Raw genomic sequence first — 16,493 nt, 5'->3', positions numbered from 1 at the left:
TGGTGTGGAAGAACTTGACTGGCCCTCACAGAACCCTGACCTCAACCCCATCGAACACCTAGGGGATGAACTAGAACGGAGATTGCGAACCAGGCCCTCTCGTCCAACATCAGTGTCTGACCTCACAAATGCTCTTCTGGATGAATGGGCAAAAATTCCCACAGACACACTCCAAAATCTCGTAGAAAGCTTCTCACAAGAGTGGAAGCTGTTATAGCTGCAAAGGGGGACCACCTCCATATCAATGCCAAAGGATTTAGAATGGGATGTCATAAAAGGTCCTGTAGGTGTAATGTGTAGGTGTCCCAATACTTTTGTCCATGTAATATATGTAGGATCCATGCATCAGACATATATTAGATCTAGAATATATGTATGATCCACATTTTAGTCTTGTACGTATTCACCAACTTATCATACAGATATAATCCATATGCTATGCATATGTGTCCAATATGTGGTACACTATATGGACAAAATGCAGCTGTTCCATGGAAACTCATGCCATGGAGCTCCTGGTGTAGTTTTTGTGCTGATGTTGATGCCAGAGGAGGTGTAGAAATCTGCAATTATTGAGTCAGCAGAGCGTTGGTCTGATACTTTTCAATAATACTACTCATTTACAGTCAGTCGTGGAATATCTAGGCGGCAAGAAATTTCACGAACAGACTTGTTGCAATGGTGGCATCTCATTACAGTACCACACTCTAATTCAGTGACGTTTTTAGAACAACCCATTCTTTCACAAATGTGTGTAAAGGCAGATTGCATGGCTAGGTGCTTTGTTTTATACACCTGTGGCAATGGAACTGAATGAAACACCTGAATTCAATGATTAAGAGGTGTGCCCCAGTACTTTTGTCCATATAGTTTATATATGTACATATACATACATTTTGAAATATATGCCTGACACTTTATGATATATGTGCGTATATGGCCATAGGTCAAATTTTAATGGGAGTTAGTATCCAAAATGACCATAGAACCTACACCTGTCTTCTGAGTTTTATATGTAATGTTGATAATGGTAAAATCTATTTTTATCGAACAATATTAGATAAAATCTACTATTTGCCTTACAACTCACTGCACATAACTCTCTGCCGTGAATGCATTTTTAAAAAAAAACATTTTAGGCAAAAACCTTATCTCAAAACTATCGTTAAACAATGTCTCAGGCATCAGCATTTTGTGTAATAACAGTTTGTGATGTAACCTTTAAAAAAATGCAGGATATGGGCCTTTTAAACTCTTTAGATGTCTGGTTCCCATCATGAATGCTCTGAACAATTCAGACTCTGCAGTTTTCACTAGAAAGGGGCATTAAACATCAAACTATTCTGAATTACTTTGTTTATATTTTTTAAAATTAATAACACAGAAATGTTAAAAAATCACTGGAGTTTCCCTTTAATGTTCAAGTGTCTGGCCTTCTCTGGTTCCTCTCCTAGATGTCTCAACATATAATTTGTTACACACACAAGCATTGCACTATAAAGCATTGTGTTATTGAATTAGTCATAACTTCTGTACATAAAATTCCAAATATGAAGCTGTATGTATGTAATGGCCCTATTAAAGACCCTAATGATTATTTTCAGGGCCAGATCAGTTAAAGTATTCCATTCATACAGTTTTTCCCCATATTGTTGGATTATGCAACCATTCTCGATCTCCATAATGAAGCTTGTAATTTATTTATATGTATTTCCTATCGTGGAAAAAAAGCAGCAGAGTGAGGGATAAGAAAAAGTTTTCCCTTGTCTTCACTCAGTATAACACTTTTTTTCCAAATACTTTTTTTTAATCATGGTGGACTTCAGGCAGGCGTGCACAGTGGCATGAGACTGAAAGATCCATTACTTTGCTGTGTCACAGTTGTACTGTTATGGCCATGCATCAGGTTACTTGGTAAAACAGAAATAGAACATGCTGGAGCAGGGGTGCCACAAGGAGCAGCAGGCATTTCTTATTGATTAGAAAGGACTTAAATTATTCACCGTGCTCTGGTAAGCCTCCATTTTGTGATAGCCTGTTGAGAGGTGTGCTAGGGTAAGAATAGATCATGTTTAAGCACAGATGAGCAATTGGTTATGCACTGTGGGCTATGTTTAGAAATTGGATTAAGCTGAAAAGGCTGATCAGAATTTATTGGTGATCAATGGCCACTTGGAGAAATCTCAGCTCAACACCTGTGGAGTTCCAATAATTTGGTCAACATGGTGGAATTGAGATCAGTGTCACTGTCATTTGGTTAAAGCATTGCTCAACTTGCTATATCCAGTCAGCAGCTGATCATCAGTTTCATCCACTGAGATCACACACACAAGTAATGGTTATATTTTTAGATTATTAGAAGGTAAAGTTACTAGTCTTATATCTAAAAATAGAGTATATTCCCAGCCATCAGTGCTTTCAGGAAGAAATCAAGTTACATTTTGCAGCGCACAACATATAAACAAATTCATAAATAAAGCTTAGTGGATGTGTTTGCCTATGGGGTAATGTACTGGCAGTGTTGTTTGTGGCCCACCAGACATTTCTGTCTCTCATCACAACACTTCCATGCTTCACATTTGATGTACCTATTGCTCAACATGGAAACATTGAGCAAGTTTTATAACATCCCTGAGATGCTCCAACCCAAATGAACAGTTTGTACTTTTAACTTTTAACAGTGCAAGGCCATCATTAGAGAAGTATGCACCAATGCAATGATTTCTTATTTGTTAACAAGCACTTTTACCTTTTAGGTTGTGTCATCACTGCTGAGTGCAGGACAGTACCTTGGTCAATCAGTGATCAGAAAGTTAGGACATTGATGCCCTCCTACAGTCTCACTACCTACCTTCTGTATGATCTGAACAGTTCAGCAGTGCCCAGTTTTCAACGTTTAGTCAGATTTGTACATAAAAATGTAGATACCAAACTACCACAGGTGAAGTTTGCTCTATAGGCAATATTAAATTACACAAACTTAAGTAAAAGCAATAGATGTAATCTGTATACAACCATTTCATGTTTCAATGGTTCTTTGCATAGTGAAATCGTTCTTCAGATTGATGGAAAATGTGTTGTAGATGGTTCTATACAGAACCTTTTTGAACATGGTTCTATATAACACCAAAAAGGGTTCTTCTATTGTTACAAGTGTGGCACTATTTCGGTACTATATAGAGCCAAATACAACACATCCTCCAATTGTTGAAGAACCATTTCACCATGCAAATAACCATGTAAGCATGAAATGTTTCTACATAGAAATTATGGTTCTATAATGAACCATTGCCTTTACTAGAGAAGCCTTGAAGAACCATCTTCTTTAGGTGTGTAGATTAGAGTCTTACTATATAAAAAATTATTGAAAGACAGAACAGCAAATCATCTGCACAATGGGCTGGTTTCTTGGACATTAAACCTAGCCTTAGACTAAATAGCAATGCAAAAGGGTGTTTTACTATTACAAATCATATTTGGTTTAGACTTAGGCTTGATCTGGGTCTGGGAAACTGGTTCAATAGGTCCAAAAGTATGTAAACATCTGCTTATTTAACACTTCTTCTGAAATCAATGGTATTAATAGGCAGTTTGTACCTCTTTGCTGCAGTAACAGCCTCTACCCTTCTGTCTTTACACTAGCTGTTGGAACATCACTGTGAGGATTTAATTGCATTCAGCCACAAGAGCATTAGTGAGGTCAGGTACGCAGTCCCACTGCTCCAAAGCCCAATGCTGGGGGGGCTTTATTCCCCTCTAGCCAAAACTTGGCATCGGACATGGTGACAGAAAGTAGCTAAGCTCACCCATTAGAAAGGGTACTTTTGGTTATATTGTGTAACAATGGCCTATATTTATCAAGCCTGTCTGAGTAAGAACCAGGGCCCGTATTCATGAAGCCTCTGAGAGAAGGAGTGCTGATCTAGGATCTGTTCCTGTTATTAAGGTCATAGTAAACAAGAGAGGAATCTGATCCTAGATCACTCCTACTCTGAGAAGCTTCATGAATATAGGCCCAGAGGTCTTATCAGTTCATGTAGTCCTATTCAGTGCAATGTTAAAGGAATAAACTGAGCCCAGATCAGCATTTAACTCTGAGAAGTTTGACAAATATGGGTCAAATCATTGCACTGCATTAATTCCATTTTTCCATTCCATTTCATCTTCAATATAAAACATTTTAAAGTTGCCTGAGTGAATTCAGTCCATGATACTGAATCATTTTATACATTTTAATATACAGGTATTGAAAATGCTTCCATATGGGCATTCGGTAAAGTCACAGGAAACACAGAAAGGAAACACAGTGGTTAAGGTTGAAATATAGAACCTTTTTATTTCCATTTAGAGTAAATAGTGTTGAAAATCTGAAATAAGGTTTAAATAAGGTTTACCAAGAGGACCTTTGGATTTACGTTAAATAGTAAATAACACTTTACATGCCCAAATCCAGTGACAATGAAAAGCTTCCTTAAAAAGTTTTTTTTTTTGTTATTCATTTTCATATTTTCCCTTGTAAGAAATAGTTCAAGTATAAAAATTCCCAACAGTGTAAAATAGCCCATCTGATGTATATTAAAAGCAGTAGAAGCACAGCTATTCAACCTTGACAAGGACTATACATTCTAGTGTATGAAGCAGCATGTTGCTTAGTTTTTGCCAGGAGATTTTTTTTGTTGTTTTTTTTTTGTTTTTTTTCCAAATCTGACAGTCCTAGATATGACAAAAAGAAGAGAACGTGCCTGCAAATAGGCCTGCATTTAAATAAACTTCTTACAATAGGCATTAAACTAGCCAATATTTAATGTAATGTTCTAAAATTCAAAAGGCATAAAGAAAAAAAAATAGAATTGTACAGTGCACATACAGAATTGTATCTTAAATAAGTCCTACTTCAACATTTTTGGTTGAGTATGTTAATGATACTACAACTAAATCTACTCAATAACTTATGCCATGAGATGAATACATTATATTAATACAGTACCGCCACTAAGTCTCTGTCCTTAGAGCGCAACATAAATCTCAAAATAAATATCTTAAATAGTAGATCTCTTTCCTCTTTAAATAGCGTTACAACTGTAAGGCACATGAAGAACCCTCGTACTTGTATTCGAACCCTCGGCTTTAGTGCTGCTTTCTAACACAAAGATGTTAACATTAGCTCTTTTGGAGAGAATGGAGAATGGAGTCATCTCTCACTAGGAAAGACATGCTGGTGTGCAGACATTTTTTTTTCTACAAGAACACAAAAAAAGAACAGAGATCATGTTTCATTGATATGGATTGGTTGACTGATAGTAGTTCATTGGTGCAGGGTTAAAAGCATGTATATGAGTGGGTATGTATGTATGTGTTTGTATGTCTCTATCTGTCCCTTGTTGCGCCTCCACGTCCCATTCCAGAGAGGAACTGCTCACAAGAGAAAGGTCCGGCGGGTGTTGGAGTGGGTGGGGTGGGGGCTGATGTTAGAGGGGGTTCAGAGGGAGGGTGGCCTGTGCTTAAGCCTCCAGCCCCTCTCTAGGACAGAGGTGGAATTGCTGACAGAGCTGGAGGGGACCTGTTCCCAAACGGGCCCAGGGATTAAAAAGTGACAGCTCAACAAACGAGCACAAGTGATGCGTTCTTTCCAGAGCAATCCGTCTGTGAGTGTGCGTGCATGTGTGTGTATGTGTGTGTATGTGTGTGCCTGTCCCTCCCCACACAGCAGCTGCTCCCTGCTTCCAACTCCCAGTCTCCAGCAGAGTTTTCCATTTGTAGTTGTATCTCATCCTGTATAAGCATATGTGTGTATGTATGAGCTTGCACAGATTTAATGTTTCTTGCTTTTTGCCCCACTCAAACAGTGTTAAAGGAATTAGTGTTGTGTATGTGTATGTGCATGTCTGTGTAGGCAAATAATACAATGTCATCATGTCCATTCAGAGTGCCATCAAATTGTTCGTTGTCCTTCGGAGAGGAGCGGCAGAAAATCTCTGCTTTTCCTGCAGTTTGTTTTGTCTCCTGGTGGCTTGTTTGCTTTGCATAGGTCAAGAGGTCAAAACAGGAGTCAGAGAAGGGGGACATTCAGCATCAGGAAGATAAAAAAAGGTAGTACTGAACATGTGAAACAAAGCTACGGCTACGTTTTCGTTTTCTCCGCTTCTCCACAGTTATGTCTACTATTCCCTGATTGGCAGAGTTTGTCTTTACTAATTTGCTGGAAAATGCTCCATTTCCCTGATAATCAGAAAAAAAACAACTTGCAATGCACATGAGAAGACAGAACAAAAAGAGCCCTCAAAAATGAGAATAAATATATAAGTTACAGGGCTTCAGAATCAAAACACTGTGGGGACATCTAACGTCCTTCGAGAAGAACGGTCTCCTACGTTAATGACAGCATTGGGACTTAAGGCTTCTTCTACATCTCCAAACCACAGTGATTAGTCATTGCGTTCTCCTTTAGCAATAAATATACTACTTCAATATTAATTATAAAGATAACAATAACATTTTTTGATAATAGTAAAAAGTTAAATCTCCCGTCTTTCATTTTTCTGTGATTTTTTCCACATTTTTTTTTCACTTTTTTCTTTTTTTCCTTTTCTTTTTTTTTTTTGTTAAGCACAGCAAGTTGGAAAGCAGTTGGAGTTCCCATCTCACTAATCACCTCCACCATTCACCATCCTCCTCCCATTAACTCCTCTTTCTCCTCCAGCGATATGCCCTTCAACTATCTTCAGTCATCTCCATCTACCTCCCCTTCACAGCTGATGAGCAGTCGCTGGCCATTGGCTCGCTCCCCTTGCGTCTCCTCCTTCCCCTCCCCACACCATTAGCTGCTATTGCATCCGGTCAGCTTGCAGCTGCTGGGGCTGGTATTGGCCAAAAGCTGCAGCAGCCGCTGCAGAGCCTGGAGCGGCAGCGGTGGCCAGAGGCTGCTGCATGGCATACCCGTAGCCGGCGGTGGCCACGTAGCCGGCTGCTGCCGGGGAGGCTGCATAAGGGTACTGCTCGTAGGCAGCAGCCGCAGCTGCAGCGCTGGCAGCACTCGCGTACTGTGCGTACGCAGCTCCAGTGTAGTCGATGTATGGCGAGGGGGCAGTAGCAGAGGCAGTGGCCGGCTGCACGTGAGGGATGACCACACTGGGCTGCACAAAGGCCTGCGGGTACACGTAGTGAGCGGGAATCCTGTGAGACACAAATGCACAAGTGTCAGTTAGCTGTAATGACTTTTGTGGGGGAGAAAAAAAAACAAACCCAAAACAAAACGCATGAGCTTTTAACTGCAGAACCACAACCCACAGGGCAAAACCCACACTGCGGCCAAGCACCCCCATTTCCACAATCCAAGAAACACCCCATTTTCCAGTAACACCAGGGAAATGCCTGCTAGTGGTTATTAGAGACACAGGGTTGCCAGAATAGACATCTCACAGAAATAAAATATATTGGAGCCGGACCATGAGAGATGCACGAAGGTTTCCTCAAAATGACAAGTTTTTGGAGTCTATAGCTCCTAATAACATTTGAATTTCACTATGTACCTGAAAGGCACTAGTACCTCCAGATAAAACTCTTCTGAATTTGGAATTTTGGATGATGTTGCCCTAAGTCACATGGTCTGTTGCAGACCTCTGGGAGAGGGGGAAGGTGGGACCCTGGGGAAGCAGGGAAGAGATGAGGGGGCATTGTGAACATGTCATTGCCACTTTGACAGCTGGACAGTTTTCAAAAAGGGACGCTGCTGGCTATTTCCCCCTCCGCGCTTAGACAATGCGCTTCAGGCCGGACGGCACACACAGAAGGGAGTTTTGATTAAATAAGCAATCAGGAACAATGAGCACATTCTGCCTTTCATTACGTACCCCACTGCACTTTGAGAGTTTTCCCCCCCTACTGTTTCCCATATCAGTTTGCTGTTTTTGGCAGGGGCACAGCATATTTGACTGATGAATTTCAAATCATAAAATCTGGTATGATCATGGTAAAAACTTTTTTTAGGATTTTAGGATTTTTTTTGTATTCTGGCCTTATCTTTGAAAACCCCATCAGCAACTATGTAGCACAGGATTAAGTTTATTTATTAGTTGAACTGAGCATTTGAACTTGAGTGAACAACATACATATTTTCTCAGCTGCTGTCAAAGAAAAGTTCTATCATGGCAACCCTATTTTCAGCACACCATCATACAGTACAAACCACCAACAAACCAAAAAAAAATCATGGCCCCAGATAAAGAAGCAGGTCTACAAACACAGGCATCAAAAAAATAAAAAGAATCACCAAAACCAACTCAATACAACCCAACCACTCACACAAAGCAAAAAAAATAAAGGAAAAAAAGAGCCGTTTCTAACATTTCTCACTCAGGTCAAAAGGCAAAGCTGTTTCTATGAAATCCTGCATTGATGCTCCGCCAGCCTGAAGTAACAGCATTGTCTTAGTTAACATACTATGGCTCAAATAAATAAAGTAGTACATAAAATCATAGTGATACACAACTGTTCAGCACAGCACACACAAGATAAGGTTACAATGCCAGAGACAACTCAGCACACACAACTCAAAATCTCAAAACAGTTAAGAGTAAAAACACACACCGTTACAACGTTACAAATATTACAACATATTGTGGACTCGACACCACAAACAAGAAAGTCACAGACACGTATAAATTCAAACACACAAATCTGACCATAAGACACATCACACATGCAGGCCACAAAAGTAGCGGAGCAGCCTTTCCCTGCATTAAGAGTGGATGGCTGAGAACAGCTGACAGAGCTGGGCATTCATCCTGATACCAGCATCAATGTTGGGTATTTTACCATAGATACATGGTAGAACAGCTGACACGGATATTTAAGTCGTCATTACTTGCCCACTACGTCAGACTAGTTCTGAAGGGAGTTCTTTTTCAAATGCTCTGCATAATTCAACCATTATGATGTAAACAAAGTCAATCAAAGTGGTTTAATGTAAAATGATGCACTGGTGCAACTTACCACCTTGAGTTTATTTACAGTAGTATTGATAAGAACTAGGGGTGGCAATGTCTACATCACCAATATAGCCATATTATTTGCTATCAAAAATGACCAGTGATTCTATAAGTGTGAGTTTTTTTTTTATGTAATGTCGGTTAAATAGTGGTAAATCTGAAAAAAATAAGATTTTTTGAGCACTATTTTGCCTTACAGCACCTTGCATGTACCCCTCCACTATGAACAGATTTTTTAAAAAACGTGTTTTAGGCCTTATCACACCTTTTCAAATCTTATCACAAAGCTATCGTGAAACAATTAGACATCAGGCAGCATACTGAAAGCCCTTTCATGTAACTTTCCATGAAGTAGCTTGTAGATGTGTTAAATACTTCAGATGTCTGGTTCCTATCACCACCACTCTGAATAATTCTCTAGAAAGGAGCATTTCACATCAAACCACTCTGAATGATTTTAACGATTTAAATATGTAGAATTTTTGGGGAAAAATGGTGAATTTACTCTTTAAAGAAATCTTCCAATGAAAGATTTTCTGAAATTTCTGGAAATTGTTTCCTGTAAAATCATGTTCCACATATATCTTATGTGTGGATCAAAGGATCATGTTACTCAAATGCCCCCACAGCCTCCATGGCTCGCTCTCTGTTTGACTGACAGGAGAAGCTGGACTTGGGCTATTTTCATCTCCAGCGGGAGCTGCTGTGGTATGTTCCAAACACAGCCTGCCTGAAATCACACCATGCTCTTCTCTCTTGCTCACATTCTCTTTCCTTTCTCCACTGGAGAGACATCTTTCAAAAAGGATTCTACCAAAAAAACTGACCGCACAATTATGATTCTCTAATCTCTAAGATTATCTCAGGTATCTTGTGGTAGACTGGGCCAAAGGTCGACTTCAAAAAGAAGCTCAGAGAACGAGAACCACGGCTTGATTCAGAAAGCAGGATTTCTTGCTATTCAACTAACTAAAACTAACCCTGGATTTTCTGTCTCACGCTGATAAATCTTTTTACAAGGTTACATCACCATGGCATCTTATGCTGCATGTATAACCTGCTCTTTGATGTTTCAGGGCGAGCTTCTGACCAGTGAGGGACAGCTTTCTAATGGAGGCATCTTGTGAAAAATATCACTTTTCAGAGAATGAAACAGATAAAGAATATGAATCAATTATTAACCAAGTCATTAATCAAATGGCACTGGTGACAGCATTGTTTTCTACCGTTACAACTTCTTTACTTCCCTCCAATTCAAGACATACATGCCAAAACTCCATTAAAACATGGGGGGAAAAAAACTTCTATGATAATACTAATTTCTGAGAGAGTTCCTATGGGATTCTAGTAGTTTGTTAGTGCTAAGCTAACGCCGGTTCACATTAACTCTTTGGCCGTTTTAGATCAAACAAGTATTTGAAGTTTTTAAAAGACATTCCATGTTTTTCATGAAACTTGTGACGAACATATTAGCACGTTTTACATTTTAGCAGTTTCACACTAAGACTCACATGATCCATAAAGAGCCAGCTCCTTGTTACAAGGCCTATATTTCTCATTGAAAGAGTACTTAATCCTAGAGCTACACTACTTTGAATAACAAAAATTCCTTTCAAAAAAGGAAAAGGAAAGGAAAATCAGGTGAATTGAGCACAAGCACATAATAACTGGCCAGCTGTTTATGCTTAGTCATGTTTGTAGTGCTGTAACCACACATTGGTTGATGGTGAGCACCAAACAAGTGGTTTATGCCACAGCAGCTGTAAAACAAATACAGTCTCGTGAGATTCAGGGGTCCATTTCCTCCTCAGGCACTGGTTTAAAAATACTACTGTTACTGAGTGCCACGCCAGACCACAGATATTTTCCCCCCTTCTGACAGGACTGTCATGGACAGTCACATTAAAGTTCATATCTAAATAAAGGTTCGTTTCAGATCAAATGCCATGGAGACAGGGTCCATCAAATCCGCCTTCATGGAGCACACCTGTTGGCATCTGTTGGCATCTGTTGAAATCTGAGTGGTGAAATCCAGGACCTTGTAAAGTCCTAAAGGGCCAGTGTAACAGATGTATATTAAGCCTGCTAATAACTGGATGACTTTGTTCATCACGTCACTGTCCTCCATTTAAAATCCTAGCTCTATGCATTCTAAATTATCTGCATATGACAATTAGTACAGTTGAACAATCAACTGCACAGATTTGCACAGTTACATTGTGGCAGAAAGTATAGCAGAGCCACTGAACAGGCTGTTTTATCCAGGAACATACAATCTCATTATATAGACAGTGTTGGTCAAACAAAAATCCCCCAGCTGGGCCATACACTGACATCAGCCTAGTGGACTGTTATCCCATTTTGACACTGCCGTGTTGGGTTTGGCCTCAGGTCAGCATGAGCCAACTGCTCCAAGGTCAACACCATGAGGTTCCCATTCAAACGCCCTCCGCTGCTTCCTGACAGCACTCCTCACATTAGCCCCATGCACTGTTGCTATGTGAGAGATGCTTTTTAAATGACACCACATCATTGTGGGCCTGTTTTCCAGAGTGGATCTCATTGCTACATGCTAGGAGCAACCCAGCCCCCAAAAGCCATAGAGAGAGAGAGAGAGAGAGAGAGAGAGAGAGAGAGAGAAAGAGAGAGAGAGACAGAGAGAGTAGGCTTCATGCGACTGCAGTGTCAGCATTATGGCCTTTGTGTGGCACAATGGAGAAGCTTGTTTTCCTTAACGCTGCACAGGGCCATGTGACGAAGGCTCGTTCAGGGGGCCGTGCCATCCAGACATTTGTTTGTGTCACACTGGGGGGGGGCTTGCAACACTGCAAACACATGCAGGCACACATACACACACTCACTCCCACACAGCAGATGAAATAATGCGAAAGCTAAAAGCCCTTTGGTCCCTTCTCTAACTGATCTCACTGTCAAAGATTCCTCCTCATAAAGAAAGCCGGCTTCGCATAGAAGGCAGGCCAGTTGCTTTCCCTTGTGTACAACAACATATCAGTGATTGAAAGACTGCAGGTCTCCAGGGATCCTGGATTCCCTGCAGGATGCCTTATAGGGCTAGAGAGACAGAGTGAGTGAGAGACAGAGAAATAAAGAGAGACCAAGAAAGAGACAGACAAAAACAGACAGATAATAGAAAAGAGTGCAAAAGAGAGAAAGCCAAACTACGAGTCCGTCACAGTCATGACAGATGTGAGTGGGAATGAAAAAAAGAAGAAAAACAAAACAAAACAGCAACGTGCAAGCAAGTTGTTGTTGGGTTGTTTGTTTGGTTGAGGTTGGATGGAGGAAAGGGGTTTCAACGTCACACAAAAAGATTGCACTCACTCCAAAAACAAGACACCAGAAAACACAAAAAAAAAACAAGTTCCAGCAAAAAAAAAAAGCATCAAAGTAAAACCCCACTTTGCTGCCCCTAGCAAAGTTATTACTCCTCCACAACAATGAAAGTCAACACCCCCAAACCAGCCTTTTTTCCCTCCCCAAGTAAATGAAAAAAAGCACACAGTTTAGCTATTAACACCACTTCATAACGGTAAAAAGGCACACACAGCTCTATGTACTATTAAATGAAAGTCCAAACCACAATAAAAACCAACATACATGCATCTGTAATCACCATTTTGAGCTTGTTTGTGTGTATTTGAGTCTACAGGTACGGTAGCTACTGATCTGTGCAATGCCCTCAGAGCTATTCCTCAAACCATCAGTTAGCTTAACCCATATCGAGCCTGTCGGACCAGAGAAAGACAACATTGAGTCAGGCTTCAGCCAGTGAAACAACATCTCACACACGTACAAACACACACACTCTTTCTCTCTTGAACATACACACATACCTAATCCTATTAAGTATTCGAAAGGGGTGAAACTGTGGTTAGGCATTGGTGGTTGTTATAATAAATTCCAGAATTCCCATCTACATACGTAAAGCCGTATGTAGTACAGTAGTGGCTGGGATAATCTTAAGTCTAAGGACAGTGGATTTTGTAAGATTTGGACACAATTATGAAAGAAATGATATGGCTAAAGGTTGTTAACCTTTCTCACCCTGCACACTCAGTCAACTTTTCCTCTTTGGAAAGCACTGCCGACACTTACCCATATGGTCTTTGGATGAACGCTGGATGAATCTGGGGTACTCCAAAAGTGAAACCTATGCACAAATTCAAGAGAAACATCAGTTAGCTGATGGTTTGTTTGTCTCCAGTGGGATTCAAGCATTCTCAATCAGCCTCATAAGGCAGTTTTAAAAGTATAATCACTCTGTCCTACATGTGCTCATACTAGCATCACATTTTATTGATGCCTACCAGACTGGCATAAGTGTCCGCTAAAAAAAAGAGATACTGAAAACCTCACCTGGCTGCATCACTCGTGGCTTGGCTCCTAGGTAAGCCAGGTTTACATTGGCCTTCCTGCCATCAATAATGGGGTTGGGGTCCTTACAAGCTCTGTCTGCTGCAGAGCGGTCTGCCATCGTCACCTGGTTTCACAGAGGTTGGACAGAAAGAAAACAAACTCTGAAAATAGTCTCATGACTGATTTCACTAGTTACTGGCACCTGAAAGAAATGTAAGAAGGTTTGGGACAATACTTTGAATGGGGTTACACTGACTGTGCCATCTACGGTGACTTAAATGGAATAACAACTGACCATTTTTAGATTTTCCACTTCATTACTTAAAGCTCCTGGCCTTCTTTCAAAAGAACTTTACAGGACATCTGTGTGGACAGATATAGACTTAACATGGAAGCTACATGTTTGATTCAACACAGTTTCAGAAACAGCAAATATACCTATGCTGTGTCCCAAATGGCTGCCTATTAGATACTGTTTGGGTGTTATTTTATGACTATGCAGTATTCAAAACATTCTTTAGTAAAGACAACGATTCTATACAGAACCATGAACACTCAAAGAACCACTTGCATGCTTAAATGGTTCTTCGCATAGTGACATCGTTCTTCAAAATGATGGAAAATGTGTCATATATGGTTCTACATAGCACTAAAAAGCATTCTTCTATTGTTACAATGTCAAGCTTGTAACAATAAGAACCCTATTTGGTGCTACACAGAAGCATTTTCTTTACTAAAGAATCATTGAGGAACCATCTTTGTTAAGAGTGTATAGGGAGTATGGGGCCATTTGACATTCACTCTGCTTTTGACATTATGCTTTTATAAACGGTTTGTGGTAATAAAAAAAACCCCACTCATTCTGATGTAGGGAAGGAGGCTAACAGACTAACAGGCAGCCAGTTTGTTGTGAAATCCCTCCACTTCAGAGAAACTGTTAGACTACACTTCAGCTGTGTGGACGGTCAATAATTTCCAGGCCACCGTGTTTACTCTCCGGCCATGAGAGGCTTTATCAGTGCGCTCTTAGCCCCACAGCTGAGACAACAGAGCCCCATTAGAGTAACTTACGGTTAGGCTGGTCATGATTAGCTGCTATGCTTAATGACAGTAGTTTTTCAAAGTCAAATGGCTTCTGAAAAGGAAAGTTTCTCCTCAAAACGAGTCAGCTTTCCACTGAAAGCGGGCCAGCTGCTTTTCCATTGTGTACACCGACATATCAGTGATAGCCACCAGTTCACCACGAGGGACTCAAAAGCATTACCCAACACGCAAAAATCATGAAGGACTCATCAAGAGCGACTAAACTGGGCGGTGTTTGGTTTTCGTTTTCATCCTCAGAGAAATCCCCCCACACTGAACCCTGAAGAGGCCAAACTGAGGCAACTGAAGGCTTTAGCTAATCGCTCTGTCATTAGCTGTCCCACCCAACTCTGAGGAAAAGAACCAGAGGGCTGACTGGAGTTTGGGGTTTTTATGCCTACAAGACTGTTTTGGGATCAACAACACGATGTAGCTCCCTCACAGTAACGAGAACATGTGATGCGTTGGCTTTTAAACACTCGTGGGTCACACAGCAGCAGCAGCTGAGCTATTTTGACACAGTGATGTCACGAATTAATGTAACAAATGGGAATAAAAGAAAAGGCTACTTACAAAACCATACCCCCTGGACTTCCCAGTCTGTCTGTCGGTAATCACGACAGCCTCCTCAATTTCCCCAAACACTTCAAAATATTTCCTCAGGCTGGAGTCCGTGGTGTGGTACGGAAGACCTCCGACGAATATCTTGGTATAAGTCGTGTCCTTTTGGGTGGTATGCATCCTCAAAAATTACTCAAGTGCAAAACAATTACGGAGAAAAAGACGTAGTGCAATATTTCAGAGTCGATATGACTTTCCCGCTACTTATATTCCTTTAAAACACGGTATGTGCAGGCGGAGATACGACAAAAAGTAGTTACTGAGAAGTATAAAACACGGCTTTAGGCTACAAACTTGGAGGTAGATTTATTGTTACTTGGGAGGAAATGTGGAGCGGATTGTGCCGAAGATCCTCAGGTGGGTTGAGCTCCCCTGCGTAACTGACGTGACTTCTGCTAAGTGCTTCTGACCCCATTGCTAAATGCACCCGATAAAACCCCGCCCATGGGGAGGAGGGAGCGTAGACCACGCCCACTACACGCGCCTACCAACAGCTGGGCAGCGGTACAACGAGCCGGTTGTGTGCGCCTCTGTAGAAAACCGCAGGACTGTCCAAGAACACTTGTTGCTTTGATAAATGCGTGTGTGTGTGTGTGTGTGTGTGTGTGTGTGTGTGTCAGAGAGACTTCAACACTGCTAGACCTACATTATTCCTTCCTATTCTTGTAACTCACATTGAAGCTACTGCATTGTTGAAATATTTACATTCCTGTGAGTGACTTTTGATCTTTTTCTGAAGTTTAAAGAGGTTCAAAGGATTTGCATGAGAGTAGATTGACTTTCCTTAAAGCCCACCAAATGGTCAGCGTGTCCTCTGGGAGAGCATGACAGGTGGTTAAAGCAGGGTTAAGATGCCACCTCATGGGCCAGAGACGACATCATTGTGAGACAGGTGTGCACCAGAGGACTTGTGCTTTTCAGATGATGTTACACTGAAAGGACAAAGCAACCAATGTGCCAGCACGCACCTCCCTTTTGTCATAATGTCTTGGTGTAAAAGTGTAATATATCTTATTTATATTATATAGTGTTGAATTTCTGTTGCTTTACAATTAGAACCATTGTAGATATAGATTGTAGATACACAGTGGGGTCCAAAAGACTAAGGCTACTACTAAAAATGCTTCTTATTTTGCATTCTTTGCTAATTTCATACAAAGTTTTTCATTACAAATGATCAGTATAATAATTTGAGTGAAAAGTGGAATCCTTGAAATGTTTGCATTTCTTAGTATTTAGCTCATCCCATTTGCTTTAATGACAGCATGCACTCGAGCTGGCATGGACTCCACAAGTTTGTGCAAAACCCTCTGATGAGTAGATCAAATCCACCTGAGAGTCGTCTGAACACGAGCTTCAGTGGAAGAGATAAAACAGGCCTTTTTGTACTAAAGCCTTTACATAGTGTCACAAATTTGTTTACAT

The 16,493-nt window shown here is 40.7% G+C and overlaps 1 protein-coding gene across 1 annotated transcript; it reads right to left on the bottom strand.

Moving 5' to 3' along the window:
- Positions 1-4,310: 4,310 nt before the first annotated feature.
- Positions 4,311-15,472, bottom strand: rbm24a (RNA binding motif protein 24a). Its single transcript, XM_036566630.1, has 4 exons — positions 15,021-15,472; positions 13,365-13,488; positions 13,104-13,158; positions 4,311-7,173 (listed from the first exon to the last, which is right to left on the bottom strand). The coding sequence occupies exons 1-4, from the start codon at positions 15,186-15,188 to the stop codon at positions 6,825-6,827; spliced, it is 696 nt and encodes a 231-aa protein (XP_036422523.1). The 5' UTR covers positions 15,189-15,472; the 3' UTR covers positions 4,311-6,824.
- Between the last annotated feature and the right edge of the window lie 1,021 nt (positions 15,473-16,493).

This window comes from Colossoma macropomum, unplaced genomic scaffold (assembly GCF_904425465.1).
Source record: "Colossoma macropomum unplaced genomic scaffold, Colossoma_macropomum, whole genome shotgun sequence".
NCBI lineage: Eukaryota > Metazoa > Chordata > Actinopteri > Characiformes > Serrasalmidae > Colossoma > Colossoma macropomum.
This window is presented reverse-complemented; position numbering and strand designations above follow the sequence as displayed.